Genomic DNA, 20,019 nt, shown 5'->3' on the forward strand with positions numbered 1-20,019 from the left:
TTGGTAATCTCTGACTTGAGTGATCCTGAAATAATCTTTTTTTTATTATTATTAAAAGCCTCAAGAGGTATAGATTCAGTGTTGCTTCATAGATTTGTGTTATAACTTTCCTTACAGTCAGAAGGATATTGGGTCATCAGTTAGCCTTTAATACAGAAGGTCTGTGTAAACTCAGAAAGAAAACCTGAAACGGCGTAGCTTACTAGGAGTGGCCATCCTGTAGCACCCTTTGGGTTGCTGTGATCCCAAGGAAGCCCAGACTGGGAGTCGAGAACAGGAAGCAGCGAGACCAGTGCCATGGCAGGGCCAGGAGCTTAGAATGGAGCATAGACATGAACAGTCCAGAACCCTTTACAGAGCTCCTGAAGCAATAAGGTAAAGGGATATAGGACAAAGGAAGCTGCCCAACATAGGATCAATAATCCAGGATGCCAATGAGTCAAGGTGAGTCTAAACATCACAGAGTACTAGCACACTGTTCCTGGGACTGGTCTCTGCTGGATTGCAGGGGTAACCAGATGGTAGAGCTGCAGTTCTTTGCTCTTGGGCTGATGTCTAGAAAGTGACTATATCAGGTACCCCCTTGTTCTCTAGGGTTTGCTTGCTGGCTGTTATAAATAGCAATGCCCTGCCCTGGCTGGTGTGGCTCAGTGGTTAGAGTGTCATCCCATGCACCAAAGGGTCACAAGTTTGATTTCCGGTCAAGGGCAAGTGCCTGGGTTGTGGGCTCCATCCTGTGTGTGGGGAGCCACCAGTCGCTGTCTCTCTTTCACATCGATGTTTCCCTCTCTCTCTTCCCCCCTTTCTTCCACTCTCTAAAGATCAATGGAAAAAATATCATCAAGTAAGGATTGGCAACAATAACAAAAAAAATTAGCAATGTCCTGTCTTCAGAGTTCAGACATGTTTTCTGGAGGTCAAGGCAAAAGGAGAGGAAGAAGTTTCCACCAGTTTATCTAATGCTGTGTTTCTCTCTCACTCCCTGCTCTCCCCACCTAAACAGTATCATTCACCACAGCACACCTCCCTTCTAGGCCCATTACACATGGGGATTCCCTGGGGATGGTGTTTGGAGGCCAATTCTGGATCCAGGGAATCATGTCTGTGAAAACTTTTCTACCCTAGGGCATTCTGCCACTTTAACTCTTGCCCACCTCCTGACTTCTTTCCCTGCCCACTCATAACTTCGACAGTCTTTGGTATAATTTTAAAGAGCATTGACCGGCCTTACCCTGATTTGATTTGACCTCGGTTGCCTCAGTTTTTTCCTATGAAAAATGGGAGTGATAACATATACCTCTGGCGATTGTTGTAAAGATTACATGATGTGCTGCGTGGAGTTGGCACATACATCAGCACAGGCTAAGCCCCAAATATATATGGAAGCTGTATTATAAAATAATCATCATAACGATATCCCCAATTTGGTGGAGCACCTTGGATTGGTGGCCCTGACTTTTAATGCCTCTTTTCTACTCCATGCCTTAAACTCTGCATCTGTTTATTTTTATATTATTCACTTGTTTGTTTATTTTTTGTCACTTGAAAGTTTCCACACAAGTCAGACATTTGTCATGAACTTAGAAATAGCCAGAAGTATAAATTTTCAGTAGCTTCTGAGAGATTTTTGAGTCACCGAGTTCTTGAAGTCCATGTTCGTTTTGCAGGTGTAGATTTGAGCACATATCCTAGGTTTAGAAAGTAGGAAAATAGTGTAGGTTCATCACTGTGGTTACTGGCTAGATCCAGAGATAGCTTATAACTGCTCATGGGTCAGACAGGGAAAGGAGTGTCGGTGGTAGAAACAGCTTCTTGTAGGACCCGCGACACATCGCTGTATGAAAACAGGCGTGATGTGCGCACTGAGGGCAGCGCTAAGGGAAAGCGGGAACCCACAAAGGAAGGAAGAACGTGGCATTCCTTGCCTTCACCGTAGCTGCTGCTGCGTCATTGGTTGTGCTCGTGTGGTGCAGGGCCCTGAAACCTGAGGGCCAGACCCAGGAGTGAGCCCTCGGACCCTCACAACCACTCCAGGTCTCTCTTTCAGAGAATGAGGGCTAGTTTGGGTCCCTAACCCCCAAAATGTTAGTATGTACCACATTGGTGACAGTAACTTATTTGTAGATCCCTTGGATGGGATCTCTTTCTTTTTACTTAAAAGTAGTTCATTAGGAAAACCTATGGGTTTCTGTATTAGGGGCATGTAGATGTGTGACTCCACTGTTTTATTTAAACAGGTAGATCTTGGTGAAGCATGAGCTAAAATGAATAGAATCATGACTCTTGTAAAACCTCTACTTAGGAAACTATATATATATATATATATATATATATATATACACACACACACACACACACACACACACACATATATATATGTATGTATGTATATGTGTGTATGTGTGTGTGTGTGTATATGTGTGTATATATATATACATATATATATGTGTGTGTATATTATAAACTTGCCTTATAGGTCCATAAATTCATTTTGCATTTCTATATAGATTAAAAAGTTTTATAAACTCAGAAAATATTGGCCTAAGATGCTGTGCTGGTCAGTCCTCCTTGCAAGGCTTTCCTCTGTGGTAAGTTGTAACCCACACCTGTTGCAGGGACCCTGGCCCTGCTCTCCCTTCCCAGCCTACCCCGTGCTCTCCCCCGCCCTCCCCTGCAATGCGGAGACGCCGGGCTGGGTGCGAGTCCCAGATCCACCTGTTCCGAGTGTGCCCCCGCCCCGCTCCTGCGTCTGCGGGGCCGTCTCTCTGCTCTGCCTGCTCTGTCTAGATGGCCAGCAAGGGGAAGCGCTGCTCTTCTCTCAGGACTTGCTCTGTCAGCCTCCAGAACCAAGAGGCTTCTCTGGTGCTCTGAGTGCTTCCTCTGCTGCGGCCTATGGGCGCTGGCCTCGCGGCGCCCTGGCTGCCTGCGTTCTCCTTGGCCTCCCCTTGTCAACCGTGAGCCCCGGAAGGATGGTGGGACTCATCTGCAGCTGTCACCCAGCAGCAGCTCAGTCAGTCTGCCCAATGAGTCCCCACAAGTTTGCTTGATTATTTGCTGTTTGCTGTAGAAAACAGAACCAGACTTAAAATGTAGAGTGGAGATGAATTATTTTGTTGATTCCTCTCCAACAGTAGCCTGTCTTAATGTTTATTTTCGCCTTTCCATCTGTTTTCTCTGAATTTTGCTTAGTTGTAAGCATAGTATATACCTTATATGTTGTATGTATAACTGTGTATTTTCCTTGCTGCTGCCTGATCTTCATCGTCTTCATCTTTAATGATTCTTTAAAATCTCACTGAGTAGATGTAGCATCATCGACTTTCCCTTTGACTGTTTAGGTTTCTGTCCCTAAGTTTTAAAATATATGGCTATGATAATGGTAGATTGGATATATTCATAAACTAAGAATGCCAGAATCAAAATGTCAGGTGAGAAGGGCACACTGGAGTTGGAAGATACAGTGACTGGCTGCACAGGAGATGCCCTGTAGCAGGCTCCCAGACTGATGGACCCAGCACAGGGTGCGGAGCCTGCAGTCACAGACGGGAGCTCTGGCTGTGTTTAGACATGTTTCTTCCTCCCAAGTTTTGACCCATCATGCCTGAGGAAAGAAGCGGTGTAGGGCAGAGCAAGGATCTGAGAATTTGGATTCAGAAAGCCTTTTTGCCAGCTGAGCTCTATGTCCTTTGAGCAGCTTTGGACCTTAACCACTCTGGACACTTCATCTGTACAGAGGATGTCTGTGGCATAAGAACCAAATGAAATCCAACAAGGGGAAGTAAAATAGATTTGTGGGATCTTTACTGTGGGTTTGGCACTGAAATTTTCTTGTGCTATTTCATCAAATCCTTAGAGCAACCCTAGAAGATAAGCTGAAAGAGACTAACTCGCTCCAAGTCACACTGGGAAGTGCTGAGATCCAAACCCAGTGCTCTCATACTCCAGAATCCTTTGTCTTGAGGCTTCCTAGAGAGACATCGTCCCACCAGATAAGTCTGTGCTCTGAAATAATGCAGAAGGGCCAATTCCAAGGTCTTCGAACCATGGAAAATCCAGGGGGAAAAAGCACTTAGAAAAAGATGGACGTATTGAGATATTTAGAATATTTTTTATTGTTGATCAGTATTTCATAAAACTTAAACCTCTGATAAGGAATTAGTGAATTCAGTTGTCAAAACCTGACTTCAAGATGTGACCTTGGTGTGAGACAGGCAAATAGTTGGTTCTGTAAATGGAGAATGACTAAGATCCTATGAGGGGATGAATAGACAGGATATCAATAAAAGTAGACCTTTGTAAAGAATTGGGCGTGATTGCATCCCAGGAGACGTGAATGTTGCAGAGCTGGAAGGAAAGAGGGAGGGGCCCGTGGCTCTTGCAACGTGAGGATGAACCAGAATGAGTGGTAACCCAGGGCTGAGGGACTGGCTGGGAGATGTTTGCAGCCTTTTAGACAAATAGGAAAGGGGGCTATCATATTACAGGAGTAGAATTAACAAGATTTACTTATTTATTGACATTCTCTTTCTAAAATACAAGTCGGAATGTGTGAGTATTGTGTTGGGTTAGGAGCTGTTGTTTTGGAATCAGTCTTCCTGGGTTTGAAACCCTAGCCCATGCGACCTCAGATAAAGTTACTTAAACTACCTAAGCTTCATTTTATTCATCTATAAAATGGGGATAGTGATAGTAGCATTCATAGCATCGATTGGTTGAAAGGATTAAATGAAATGATGCATGTCAGCAGCTTAAAACAGTAAGTGTTAGGTCTTCATTACTTATTGGATAATGTCCCATACTCTGAAGTCCTCTGTGATAGGGCTCGATTCCACTCCATAATCCCTACGCCAGAGGTCCAGATGTCTTCCAGAGCCTGGCAGGTAAAAAGCAAGCTAGGTGAGCCTTTGGCAGATGGGGGGCCACATGCTCCATCTAAAGGGAGCACCTGCTACCCTCTCTGGTAGCCATTTGCTTTGTGGGAGAGTGAGCCCAGTGTGGTTCCCTTTGAAGAGATGTTGGAAACTTGGACTTCACATGAAACCTCCCAGTTATTAAATGTGGACAATTAAATCAGAATTCTTAATCAACACTAAAACCAAACAGAGCCCACCTACAGGCTGTTATGGTTGCCAGCTTGCATTCCCTGCTTCACGCCCTTCCCCAGCGGTGCAGCTGCTTACTTACCCTTGGACAGACTATTCCTTTGTGCCACAGTGCTTTTAGATGTGCCAGTCGCTCTGCCTGGATTGGTCTTGGTGTTTTCTCCTTTGAACTGGTTTATTTTCTTAGACTTGGCTCAACTTGACTATTTTCCATGAACTCACCATTTCCTCCTTTGCGGTGCTGGAGCTTTTCACTGATCATTCTGTTCTAGTACTTATGTCTGTATGCAATGTCTGTTTGTTTGCTCGTTTACTTAGAAATAATTATTAAGCACAAAAATGTGTACCAGCCACAGCCATAAACTGGAGTTGCTGCTCCCCTGGTGCCTATTTCTGGAGTGATGGTCATGTGTCAGTCTTCCCATGAGGGCAGAGACCATGCGATAATTGTCTGGTTTCCTTAGCAATTAACCCAGTGAGTCTGATATCCAGTGTATTAGTGTCTTTTTGCTACTGTAACAAATTTTCACAAACCCAGCATCTTAAAGCAATACAAACTCATTACCTTACAGTTATGGAAGCTTGGACCCTGAATGGCCTCACTGGACTAAAATCAAGGGGTCAGCAGGGCTGTGTTCCTTCTGGAGGCTCTAGGGGAGGATCTGCTCCCTTGCCTTTTCCAGTTTCCAGTGGCTGCCTCCATTTCTTGGCTATGGTCCCATCCTCCTCCATCTTCAAAGCAAGAAGTATAGTATCGCATCTTCAAATCTCTCTCAGACTGGCTTCTTTTTTAGCCTCCCTCTTCCACTTAGAAGGACCTTCATAATTATCTTGGGCCTACCTGGGTAATCCAGGATACTCTCTTAATCTCAAGGTCAACTGATTAGCAACTGTAATTCCATCTGTAACCTTAATTCCCCCTTACCATGTAATGTAGCATATTCACAGGTTCTGGAGATCAGGACATGGGTATCTTTGGGAAGACCATTCTGCCTGCCACAGCTAGGAAGTTGAATGAACAAATGAATGAGTGAATGATGAAGGACACTCTCAGAGGGTGGGAAGCAGTGTTGTGCTTGCTACAGAAAAGCAGAAAAAATAGTAAATGTCTCAGACCTGAAGGAGTTGGTGATCAACTGACTTGGGGGTAGTGGTGGTGATTGGGGGGGTCTTCCAAACCTCCCTTCTCAGACAAAACATCTGTGACTCTTACATGCTTTCCCTGACATCAGACCCCTCGTTTTGTGCTCTTAAGGTACCCTCCCTCGGAATACTTCATTATTCTCATGATGCTAGTTCAATCAATGCCTTTCACTAGATTTCACAGGTAATGAATGTGATAAAGCATATCTGTCTTGTTTCTCAGTGTTGTAACATTGAAAAGGGTGCCTGGCATATGGTCAGTGTTGAAAAATTTCTTGAGAGAATAAGTGAATGAATAAATATGTGAAGAATTAGAGAAAGGCAAAGTGTTCAAATCACCTACTGCTTGTTCTGCATTGGAGCTTTGTTACCTGGGACCATGGGCTTTCTAACATGGCACACAAAATTGGGAGGGCAAGCAGATGTACTTTTTCCCCAGTGGGGAGCAAAGAGCATTGATCAGAGTCTTAACAGAGTCAACAACCAAAGGCAGCTCTGCTCTGCGTGAGCTCAGTTCAGAGGCTAGGTAACTTGGCCAAGGTGTAGACAAGGAGGACACAGAAGGGGAAAGACAGGCTGGCTTCTCCACTAAAATTAACTGGACTTTGTATCTTTCTTCCCCCTCTAGGGGAGGAGAGCGTGCTGCCCCTCCTGACACAGGACTCTAATTCCAAAGCTCGAAGGGGTATTTTAAGAAGAGCCGTCTTTTCTGAGGACCAGAGGAAGGCTCTGGAGAAAATGTTTCAGAAGCAGAAATATATCAGCAAAATAGACCGAAAGAAACTGGCCATCAACTTGGGACTAAAGGAATCACAGGTACCAAGGAGCAGGAAGATGTGCACTGCTCCTGATTTCTGAAGGGATACAATGAAAGCTGTTTGGCAAATCTTTGTTGTACTAGGCTGAACCCTGAAGCATAATTGAAATGATTTTCATAATTCATAATTTTTTTAGTGGGTGGAAATATAGGTCCCAGTTCCTATTTGGAACTGGATCCATTTGCTGAGAGGTCTAGGTTTTTGCCCTACTAATTCTTCCCAAATAAACATACGCACTAAGGATGTGGCATTTACATCATTCAATTGTTTGCTCTGTTTTGTAGAAAAGCAGGCTACTTAATTCACTATAAAAACAGGAACCAGTTTTCCTGTCTTTTTCTTCATTTTTAATCCCAAACCAAGGTATAAATGAGTGACTCATAAATACCTCTTCATAGATTTCATTGTTTTGCACTTTGGGTTATGTCAAGTATAGTTAAGTAATTTCAAATTTGCTACACTTACAAACCTTTCCTGTACATCCATGTTTCATATAATTTTGACTTTGTGACCTTTTTGGAATTACAGAATACTCCATTTAGAGACTGGCCAGCTAATTATAAATAAGATACTTAGCATTTCCTATTCAATACTTAGAATTACCATATGAAATAAACACTATCATCATCCACATTTTATAGAGAAGGAAATGTAGAGAAGGCCCAGTGTCCCACCCCAGGCAGCCTGACTCCGGAGTTTGCCTTCTCCCCAACCTAGAACCAGTGTGTACAGTTTGAAGGATATCCACTGCACAAGGGCACTGGCTAAGGGGGGTGGCAGTGACTGGAAGGCAGCAAGCACTCTGGTTTCCAAGCTGGCTTTCCAGGGACAGGGCTTCATACACCTGGATTTTAAAAATCAGCATGAAAGCACTCAAGGGCTAGCAGAGGCTCTGTGTTCACCACCATGCTCTCTTCTTTGATACAAATGACTTGGTTGCTAACTTTGGATTTTATTTAAACCAGTTACCTTTGGATGAAACTCTCCTTAACTCTGCTTGCTTTCCCTAGGGAAGCGATCTGTTTCCACTCCCCACCCCCAACTTTTTCTGCTGGTAGGAAGCAATATGTGGTGTGGTAGAGGGTTATTGGCTTATACCAGCCACTCTGTGCTTCGCTCATTGTGTGGTACTAATGAGTTCATTAACCTTAACTGACTGCTCTGTACCTCAGGTCCTAACTTAAAAAACAGGTAACAGTGTAGAAACTTTTCTATGTACAGAACAGCTTTGGGTACATGACAGATAAATCAGTAACTATATTTTGATGGTCTACCTTGCTAGGTAAGCAGTAAGAGGGAATATCGATAAACACTGATTAAGATGCACCACTTGCATCCTGGGAATTTATACAACCAACTGGAAAACAAAGCAGAAGCTCATGAACAGTCCAATAACAATGTAAGACAGTAGTGGGGGAGACATCACCTGGTAGGTTAGATATACTGCCAAATAAAGGAGCTAGATCAGTGGTCCCCAAAGTTATGTGTCTCTAGAGCCTACAATCCTTCCATCTCTGGAAAGGACAGCTGAATGACCGGTCCGCATACACCTGGGGGGAGTCTGGCGATGGAACTGCCTGATCCTCAGAGGAATTGTGGGGCCTGAGTGAGGACCACGAGGGGCCTTGGTAGGCTGGCGTGCATCGCATTGGTATTGGTAAGAAGCTCCAGAGTCAGGGGAGAAAATGTGCAGGTTCGGGAGGTCAAGGGACTGCTGTAGTAAAAGATGAAAAGTGGCTGGGTTTGATCTGATGGTGCTCTGAGAAAGGGCAAATATCTCTGCTAGTATATGGTCTTCTTAAAAATTGACTATAGAAAAGAGAATGCAACAAGCACATTAAAGAATATTTATGAGGGGTTGAGCATAATCTCTCCACTCTAAGAAGACAAACTACTTTCCTGTTTGTTATCTTCCAGTTCCCATCCATAGGCACATAGTTTTACATAATTGATTACATTGTTTTTAAAACTTAAGTACCTCAGGAATGAATGCTGTGTATTTTATTGAATTTGGTGAATAGCTCAGAAGTAATTTAACATTTTCTTATTTGCATGCATATCTAATTACACAATTAATACATGATATTTCTTACGGTAAATTCAAACAAAAGAGAAATTGGAAAAGTTAACAGTCTAACTCCTATCATTTTTAAATGGCTCCTGTTCTACTGTATTGACATATCATGTATGTTTTTAAAAATAAATTTGTGTTTTATATATGCACTAACATGTTATAGCATAAACACTTGCGTAATGACTACCATGTGCCCTTCCATGTGATGTCATTTGTCCTTGCAATGACTCTGAGATAGCTGTTTTTATTATCACTACTTTACAAATGAAGAAGCTGAGACCTAGAACAGGGTATGTATATTTTAAAATTTAAGTGGGATGATACTGTGCATATCATTTGAACTTTTTCTGAAGGATAATACAGATCACATGTATAACAGCACATAGATCACACAGCAGAACATTGCCTGGGCCAGTAGCTCCCATCCTGTCCCCTCCCAGTCACTGCCTGCTCCTTCCACTAGCTGGACTTCTAACAGCATAGATCAACTTTGCCCGTTCTTGGGTAAATAGAATCATCTAGCACACATTCTTTGGTATATGGCTTCTTTTACTTAGCGTTTGTGAGAGTCATCTGTGTTGGGGCGTGTACCTGTAGCTCATTTGTGGTCATTGCTGTGCATCATCACAGCATATGACAGTTTATTCATTCCTGTGGTGGGCCTTTGGGTTGTTCCCAGTTTCTGGCTGTTATAAAAAATGCTGCTGACAATGCCTATTGTTTTGCACTTTGCTTTTTCCCCCATTCAGATGTCCTGGGGTGCATCCTTCCATGTCAGTACTTACAAATTTACTTCATTCTTTTTTAGTATCTCATACAGACAGTTGCATAGATAAACCATAATTCATTTAGCCATTCTCAACTTTAAGTTACTTCCAGGTTTCACTATTGCATATTTTCGTGCACTTTTAAAATATTTCCGTAAGATAGGGAACTACGAGTGGAATTTATGTGTTAAAGTGTATGTACATTTTAAATTGTGATAGATTAAAAAATTCCTTTCCAAATATTACATTGTATCAAAATACTTAATTATATCAAATTTTCACTTTTAATAACAATCCCTTTTTGCAAATCCTCCACTATTTCTAATTTTTAAAAATGTTGCCAACTTCATTGGCAATGTTGTTTTTTTAAATTTTCCGAATTACCAGAACTTGAGGGTCTTTTAATAATTTTACTGGCTATTTTTAATCTGTGAGTTGGCTTCTTCATGGCCGAACCATTTTTTTTCGATCATACTGTCTTTTTGTTGATATGTAGCAATTATTTTGGCTGTTAATCAAAATTTTGGAATATTATGGTTAATAACATTTTCCTGTTATAGCTGTTGCAAAAATCCTCTCCCAGCTTGTGGCTTTTTTTGTTATTGTAAAATAGACATAACATAAAATTTACTATTTTAACCTTTTCTAAATGCACAATTCAGTGGCAATAAGTACATGAACATTTTTGAGCCCCCATCACCACCATTCATGTCTAGAACTTTTCTTACCTTGCAAAACTGACGCTCTCCTCCCATTAAACCATGTCTCCCTGTTCCTCCCTCCCCCACGCCCCTGGCAACCACCATTCTACTTTCTGTCCCTGTGAATTTGACTGCTCAAGGTGAGTTATATGAGTGCAATCATACTATATTTGTCCTTTTGTCACTGGCTTATTTCATGTAGCATCATGTCTCCAAGGTTCATTCATGTTGTAGTATATACCAGAATTTTCTTACATTTTACACAGAAAATACTATTTCATTGTATTTAGTACATTTTGCTTATCCATTCATCCATCAGTGGATACTTGGGTTTCTTCCATTTTTTGGCTTTTGTGAATAATGTTCCTAAGAACATGGGTGTACAAATATCTCTTCGAGTCCATGCTTTTGAAAAATTATAGGTGGCATACAATATTATATTAGTTTCAGGTGCACAACATACTGATTTGACATTTATATACCTTATGTGATCACCACAGTAAGTCTAGTACCATCTGTCACCGTGCAAAGTTATTTCAGTATTATTGACTATATTCCCTGTCCTGTATACTCCACATGGCCTATTTATTTTATAACTGGAAGTTTATACCTCTTATTTCCCTTCACGCTCTTCACCCATTCCCCTACCCACCTCCCCTCTGGCAACCGTCAGTTTTTTCTCTGTATCTAAGAGTCCATTTCTCTTTGGTTTTGTTTGTTCCTTTGTTTTGTTTTGTTTTTTAGATTCCACATATTAGTGGAACTGTACAGTATTTGTCTTTCTCTGTCTGACTTATTTCACTTTGCATAATGCCCTCTAGGTCAGTAATTTTCAACTGATGTGTCATGGCACACTGGTGTGCCGCAAGAATTTTTAAAACGTGTAATACCTGACTATTTAGTCAGGGCACTGATTCTCTTCCCTTAGATTGTCAAATAAAAAATGGCAATAGCTGTCTGGTGTGAATGAATCAAAATTATATGTATTTTTTTGGTCAGATCCACAAAAAATATATTTTTGGTGTGCCATAGAATTTTAGTAATTAGTTTATGTGTGCCACGAAATGAAAAAAGTTGAAAATCACTGCTTAGGTCCGTCCATGTTGTTGCAAATGGCAACATTTCATTCTTTTTTGTTGGACTAATATTCAAGTTTATATATATATATATAATCTTCCTTATCCATTTATCTATCAATGGACCCCTAGGTTGCTTTCATATCTTGGGTGTTGTAAATAATGTTATGAACATGGAGGTGAATATATATTTTTGAATTTGTGTTTTTGTTTTCTTTGGGTAGATACCCAGAAGTAGAATTGCTGGATGGTATGGTAGTTCTATTTTTAATTTTTTTGAGGAACCTTCATACTATTTTCCATAGTGGCTACACCAATGTGTAACCCCACCAACAGCGCATGGAAGTTCCCTTTCCTTGACATTCTTGTCAACACTTGCTATTTGTTGACTTTTTGATGATAGCCATTCTGACAGGTGTGAGGTGGTTTTGATTTACATTTCCCTAGCAATTCATGATATTGAGCACCTTTTCATATATCTTTTGGCCATTTGTATGTCCTCTTTGGAGAAATGTCTATTCAGATCCTCTGCTCATTTTTTTTTTTAATTTGAGTTGTATGGTTTCCATATATATTTTGGGTATTAACCCCTTATTAGATGTATCATTTTCAAATATCTTCTCCCAATGGCATTCTCAGAAGGAGAACAACTAATCCTAAAATTTATACGAAACCACAAAAGATCCCAAATAGCCAAAGCAATCTTGAAAAAGAAGAACAAAGTTGGAGATATCACACTTCCTGGTATCAAACTATACTACAGTGCTATAATAACGAAAACAGTATGATACTGGCATAAAAACAGACATATAGATCAATGGAACAGAATCAAAACCCAGAAATAAACCTTCACTTATACGGTCAGTTAATTTATGACACTGGAGACAAGAATATATAATGGGGTAAAGACAGGATCTTCAATAAATGGTGTTGGGAAAACTGAACAGACATATGAAAAAAAAAGGAGACTGGACCACTTTCTTGCACTATATACAAAATAAACTCAAAATGGATTAAAGAGTTCAATATAAGACCTGAAGACATAAAACTCCTTGGGAAAAAAACATAGAGAACTCTTTGACATTGGTCTTAGCAATATCTTTTTAGATGTTTCTCCTTGGGCAAGGGCAGCAAAAGCAAAGGTACGCAAATGGGACAGCATAAAACTAAAAAGCTCTGAGTCCCTCCTTTTAATTCTGTTGGGTAGTTTATGGCTTCTTCATATGTTTATGGTGTATCTATTTGTATATAAATTTATTTTTAGGTAGTCAGCTCTACCTTTTTATTTGTAGCCTCCATGTTTTATGTCATTAAGAAAACATTCATCTCCTAAGAGTATAGTGATAATCTCTCATATTTTCTTCTAGAACTTTTATAGTTTTGTTTTCATGTTTAGCTGTTTAATCCATGGGGAATTTGTTTTTGTATTTGTCGAGAGGTAGAACTTTTATTTTACGACTTCCCCCAAATATACATTTGCCTAATACCATTGATTGTAAAGAAACTCCTTTCATGATTTTTGAATTGAGATATTGCTCAAAAAAGTTTCTAGATATACAGAAAAGCTAAGGGAAGAAGAACATAACGAATGTGATGAGAAAAGAAAGAATGGGGTTAGTGAAAACCCATTAAAAATAACCAGGGAGGCTTTCTAGGAATAAAAGCCCACTGAAAATAATAAATGAGTTCATGAATGAAACCAAATGCTCTGGTATGTACACATTAGTGCTGTTTTCTTAAGAAAAGCCTTAATCACGGGATTGTAGCTGGGATGGCAGTCTTTTGGACTTAGTTGCCTGGGGTAGGTTTCTTTTGTAGTCATTTTGAATATTGCCAATCAAGTTGAAAGAATGAAGACATTATTTTGTCAGTCTGAAAAGACTACCTCAAGTTTTTCCTTCACTGGGAGAAGTATTTGATTTTATATATATATATATATATATAAAATCAAATATATATATATGTGTGTGTGTATATGTATATGTATATATGTTAATATATGTTTACATATATGTTTATATATGTATGTGTTAAATTTATTGTTGAAAGTATTATGCATACATGCATAACCCATGGACACAGACAATAGTAGGGTGAAGGCCTGGGGAGGGGATGGGAATGGGGAGGAGGGAGGACAATGGGGAAAAAAGGGGGACATCTTTGATGGATATATTTTAATAATTATTTCTTTAGGTAAAAAATTTCCAGGTTTTGTTTCAAAAATAGATATCTGCTAAATTGTATGAGGATGTAATGTAATGACAGGAAAACAATGTGATTTGCTTTTAAGATATTAGGAAGCCAATTGTGAACTTTTCTGCCCAGGCGCAGTTGACTGCACCGTAGGTAAAGAGGGAGGTTAGAGGCTCAAGCGGGTGGTGGGAAGGCGTGGCTCAAATTAGAAACCACCATCATAAGTACTTTTGGGTTCATTGCAATCAGTTGTTATCTAGTGAGCATAATTATTCGAGTATGATAAATTCTGGGACTAATCAAACTTGGAAACTGTATAAAGCCTGAAGTTTATCAAAACATTATAAAATGTATTCTTAATTTAGTCTCCAAAAGTTCCTGAAGAGATCCAAATGCTTGTAAGAGTCTGGCACTAGAGCGGGACAGTCGTGTATTATAGTCTGAGCTGTTTGTGACCTTGAACTGATTTATCGCTCTGACCCTCAGTGTTCTTGCATGTTAATGAGGACTTCTTGCAGACACTGTAAGATTCAAATTCTGTCATCCATGTAGAGTGCGTGGTCTCACCTGGTACAAAATAAACACTCAGATGCTATCACTAGTAGATAACATTTCCTTTGAATAAATAATTTAGCACACACAGACTAAATGATTTAAAATACTGAAGAGAGTTAAATCAGTCTTGAAAGATGTCAGACTAACAGGATGTAACTGATTTACCATAGTTGTTTTGCATGTGGGGATATTATACTAACGTAATCTCACAGATATTTTTTTAAAGGAGCCCATGTGAAAAGCCACAAGGACTTTGCTAGGCTGGCTCTAAAAGTGAGGTAGTCTGTAGAAGGCACAGTAGGAGAAATTACAGTGTAAAATGCTGAAGTGAATTACTGTCGAACAAGTGAACATTTTATCCAATTATTTCATCAATAGGTGAAAATTTGGTTTCAGAACAGAAGGATGAAGTGGCGGAATTCCAAAGAAAAGGAAGTGCTTTCCAACAGATGTGTCCAAGAAGTAGGCCTGCAAGAGGATGCCCTCTCCCGATCCGCTCTGGGTTACCCTTCTCCATGTCCTTCACTCTGGGACATCTCCCAACAGCACTCGAGTCCGCGATGGAGGGAGAATTCACCAGAACCTCCAGAAAGACTAACCCAGGAGAGTTCGGGGGCACAGCCCCCAGAAGCAAACTCACTGCAAGGTGCCTTACTTTTGTGTTCTGAAGAAGCTGCAGACAAGGGTGTACTTACCAGGGCCATCTGAATGGAAGCATTCCTCCACGTTAATTTAAGAGAACACTGAACTAATAATGTTTGGACTCTAAAACGAGCTAGCTTGTGCCTCGTCAGTGCCTAAAACCTAACACTGCTGGAGTGATGCATGAACTAATGCTTTAGGAAACCCTTTCCAGTGCTCTGTTGTTTGGGTCTTAGACTCAGACTTAATTTGTATGTGGAATAGTATCTCCTAGAAAGTACAATGGAAGTGAAAAAAAATGAGAGTAAGAGTTGGCTCAGTCTGATTATGTGTATATATGATGTGTCTCTATGTGTGTATATATATAAATATTCATTAAACTACATTAGGAGAAACACCAGTTCCTCTTTAAATACTGCATCAAGCAAATTCATTTCCTTTTATATAAAGAAAAGCCAGCCATTGACCAAATTTTATTAATTTTTAAAAAATAATGTAAAAGTTTGACTTTAGTCCAGATTTTTATATCATCAGTACATGTTTTTAAAATTTTTCTATTTTCTGGTTTCATTCAGTATCCAGCTGTAAATGAGTTTTAACAAGTCAGCAATCCTAATCAAATGAGCCACTGTTAGATACACACATTGACAGTATATATTTAAAATTAATCCAACAAACTGGAAGAATTTCTGAATGTAGCTATTAGTATTCTTAATTTCCAAGTCTCTGGACTTTATCAGGCCATCAGTGAGGGAGCTACCCATTTAACCAATTAGTATCCTTTGGGCTTTTCTCTGTATGGATGGGCCTTAATCAGGGTTTGCAAAGTAAAATGGCTTTAAGGGCCTGTCAGATAAAAAAAAGCATGAACCACCTAAAGATATTTGAGTTTTTTAAAATACTGTGTTGGCCGAACAAAACATCTGTGTCAAGCAGTTTGTGATCTCTGGCCAGGACTTATAGAAGTGACACAGTTTTTTAAATGTTCCCAACTGGACTTGAGAACACAATACCAATGAAATCTATAGTGATTTCTCTATGTACTTCTAGTTATAGACTTGATTTTCCACTTAGGCGGTATACATTATATGTATTAGGTTATTTTTATGCATTAACAAACACCACACAGATGTTTTATGTTTTTGAGAACCCTGAAATAGTGTTATTATAAAATTGCCTTTCTGGTAACGATTTGCTTAATCTAGAATTTTTATTCCAGGTCCAAGAAAAAATTATGTTTTACTTTGAAGGAAATGAGGCAGAGAAAAGGAAATGATGTGGTTTGAACTAGGTTATTAATCTGCAGACAAGAAACATTATTAGAAGTTCGTGATGTAGAATCTTGTTAGTGAGAAAGCTACATAGAGAGTGGCTTCTAATTTGCTTATGTTCTTAACTGTAGACTTGGAGGGTTTAGAAAAGAGAATATTTCACCACTGTGCTGTACACCTGAAACTATAATACTGAATGTCAACCGTAAGGGACAGGGTGGAGGGAGGTAAAGGGGGGGTAATGGGGGACAGCTGTGATAGAGTCAACAATAAAAAAAAGTAATATTTCAGAATAGTTGTAGTCAGCATCAGGAAGTTGTTTTCTATGAATGGAATTTGAATGGGTGTATGCTACCCTGTGTCTTTATCACCAGATCTTTTATCTAAAAGTCATCTTGGAAGAAGCTTCATTCAGTGCCTCTTTGTCGGAAGTGGAGGTAGGGATCTTCTGACAACAAATTAAACATTTTAATTTTTAAAAAATTTTTAAGTTATTAGTTTCAGGTGTACAACATAGTAATTAGACATTTATACAACTTATGAAATGATCACCCTGAAAAATGATTTATGTGATGTTAACCTCATTTACATTTATTGGGTCCTTTCTATGTGTTAGAGACTGTGCTATGCCCTTAGGGTGGATTAACTCATTTAATCCTTATGACAATAACCCTCTGACTAGGCACTATTGCTGTCAGGATTCCTGTTACGCAGAGGAGGGGCCTGAGGCACTGTGGTTAGGGTGATCTCCCATGGTCATGAGGTTAATAAATGGAATTTGGACCCTGGCCATCAAATTTCAAATCTTGAAATCTTACCAACCATGTGGGGGTGCACCACTATGGGATGCATTGTAAGACGTAACATTTTGAGGGTTGCCTTGAAATTTATTAAAGAAATTCAGAACCACATTGTACTTTACTAGTTCTTATTTGGGGAATGGTTTTCTCTTCAGTATTCTCTTTTCTATTCATTTTAAAGTTTAGAGAAAGAATTGCAAAAGCCATTAATTATGAAGCCTCTATAGAGATTAAGCCTATAAGGAATGTGAAATGGAAATGTATTTTTTAATCACTCATTGCTAAAAAGTACTTATCTAGGGTTAATTTCTGTTGAGAATAACTTGAAAATCAAGTGAGAGAAACTGTCATGGCCATCGATCACCCAGGTTTTAGAAGGGAGCTAATTGGTACTTAAATGATCTTCCCCCAGGGTTTCACCCCAAGCTCTGACACTCAGCAGAGGTGTCCCTTTGTAAGATTGGCTTGATATTTGAATATACAAATAAATCTAATTGGTTTCTACTTCGGAATGCATTAAGGCTTAGGAAAAATCCTCTTTAGATGAATATATTAGGAGTACTTAGGAGACACACACATGCACATACACACGGTGCACACACATATTCCCGCTACTTCTTTACTTGGCCTTCACTTACCTGAATTGTTGGAAAAACTGCTGAGCTTGATATTCTAGTTGACAAGGGTCTCCCTTCTCTCTTAATTTGTGCTCTGCTAACCTTCTATCCACCTACAGTGTACTTACATGTGTATTTTCTTCTGTTATCTAAATGCTGACTCCTTTTCTACATGCGATCACATATTAGTGTATTCGTTGCTTTCCAGACAAACACTGTTGTAGTAAGCACCAGCACCATAGAAGCCTGAGGCAAAAGTATTTTAAAAATTTTAAGGAAATTGTCAAATGGATCTTAAGCAGATGAGAAGAAAAAATGATGAGCACCGTCCTCTAGCATTTATAAAGATGGCTATTTTATAAAGCTAAATATAAAGGGCTAGGAGTATGTAAGCAGGAGAGGAATGATCACCGGATGTGGAAACAGAAAGCCACGATTATTGATGTTTAAAAGGCAACTCTATTTTCTTAGGAATGAGGTGGTTTGAGTGGGGAACCCAGTTATTGAGGCCAGTGATTCTCACACTTTTAAAAAATCCATATGCATGAACAGGCCATACCTTCCAATCAATTTTGGGTATGTGCTCAGATTTGGACATATATTTCATACATACTCTTCAACATCCACACCTTCCTCTCTACCCCTGAGAATCATTATATATATGATTCTTACTTTTTAATTTTTACTTTTAAAATATAAAATCACAAATATGGTTGTCCAAACCACACATGTTCCTTCTGGCCCCCTCACTCCCCATTCTGATGCCTTTTAGTACAACAAAGCTTACTTTGTGTTCATTAGCTTTTTAGACACTGTCTCTGCAGTCATATGAAATCAATAAAAATATTTTTTCTTTCTGGATTTCAACACTTACTGGGCACTATGTGTGAGGCATTGTCCTAAGCTCTATATAAACAAATGAGAGAACATAGTTCTTGCCCTCAAGGAATTTATAATCTAGTCATCTTGCCAGACAATGTTCAAAATGTTCTATGCTCCCAGGGACTGGAACCAGTACATTTGGGGCAAAAAGTAATATTTTAACATCTTCCAAAAACCCCATCTCTTCATTTGCAGTGGTGGTGGTGATGGGGTTAAGTGCTCCACTATTGAGAAAAATACAAGCTACTTGGCATTGCTGGAGGTCTATGCCATCTCTACTCAGTTGCATTGGTTCAAAGAGGAGTTAGAAAGAGTGCAGGGGAAGAATTCAGTAACTTCCTTCTGTTCATAGTGCACCCTACCCTCTACTTTCTTCTTTCTACTTTCTCAGCCTCAGATCAGCCTGTACTCCTGGTTGGTGGGAAGAGTGAAGTAAAAGAAATAACATGGGGGGGGGATGATGAACATTCTTGAATATTTTGCAGAATTAATTTATATCTTTTATAAATCATTTCTGAAATAAACAACCTTGTTTAATAATCATCTACCTTAAGGGCATAGCACTATCTCCATAAAGATGGTTCTTAGCTTCCAGCTGTTGGTTGGGTTCCATTACATTATTATTTTCGGTTACAAAAGTTATACATGCTCATTATAAAGGAACACACCTGAAAATAGTTAACAGAAAAATTTAAGTGTAATTCTGTCACCTGGAGATAGCCAATTTAGGTCTTTGTGAAAATTTTTCACTTTTGAATGTATATGTAAATATATGTATGTCTAAACAAATTTGGATCATAGTGTAAATCCAGAGTATCCTGCTTTTTTAAACTTAACTCTATAGAGAGAACATTTGCCCATGCCATTAAAGATTCTCTGAAATTGTTTATGATGGTTGTGTAATATTCCATTGTTGTTCCTTCACTTGAGGTGGATCAGTGGACAAGGCCAGGAGGTGGTAGGTCATGGAAAGAATGATCATGGGCTCCTATACCATAAAATGTACTGAAGAATAACAGTCTGGTGGTTATAATTTCTTTTAACTCAATGAAATTGCAGCAAACATAAAACAATGAAAATTCAGGGAATTTGGGCTTATACTTTCAGTGGTGTTGAATATCAAGGAGTGCCAAGTATACCAAATGGAGAGCCTCTTCCCAAAAGCCACTGTGAAGTTTAGCAAAACATGCCCCATTAATTCAAAATCCAAGGGAGTGTATACACTTGGATCTCAGTACATAGCCAGAAGCAAACATACTAAAGTAGGGTAATATTCTACCACTATTTAATTTTGCTTTACAATCACATTGATACATTATTTAGCTTTTTCAAGTATGGATTTTTGTCCACAACATACACTGAAGTCAAGAAAACTAAT

The 20,019-nt window shown here is 39.3% G+C and overlaps 1 protein-coding gene across 2 annotated transcripts in view; it reads left to right on the forward strand.

Annotated features, from left to right (window-relative positions):
* The window catches only part of DBX2 (developing brain homeobox 2), a 39,461-nt gene extending 19,933 nt beyond the window's left edge, over nucleotides 1-19,528 (forward strand). For both annotated transcript variants that reach the window (XM_081131042.1, XM_081131041.1), the window contains 2 exons: nucleotides 6,874-7,061; nucleotides 14,808-19,528. In XM_081131042.1, the coding sequence (XP_080987168.1) occupies nucleotides 6,874-7,061; nucleotides 14,808-15,137 (518 nt within the window). In that variant the 3' untranslated portion in view covers nucleotides 15,138-19,528. The remainder of the gene's footprint in view (nucleotides 1-6,873; nucleotides 7,062-14,807) is intronic.
* The last annotated feature ends 491 nt before the right edge of the window (nucleotides 19,529-20,019 follow it).

The sequence above is a fragment of the Miniopterus schreibersii genome (assembly GCF_964146895.1).
Source record: "Miniopterus schreibersii genome assembly, chromosome: 2".
NCBI lineage: Eukaryota > Metazoa > Chordata > Mammalia > Chiroptera > Miniopteridae > Miniopterus > Miniopterus schreibersii.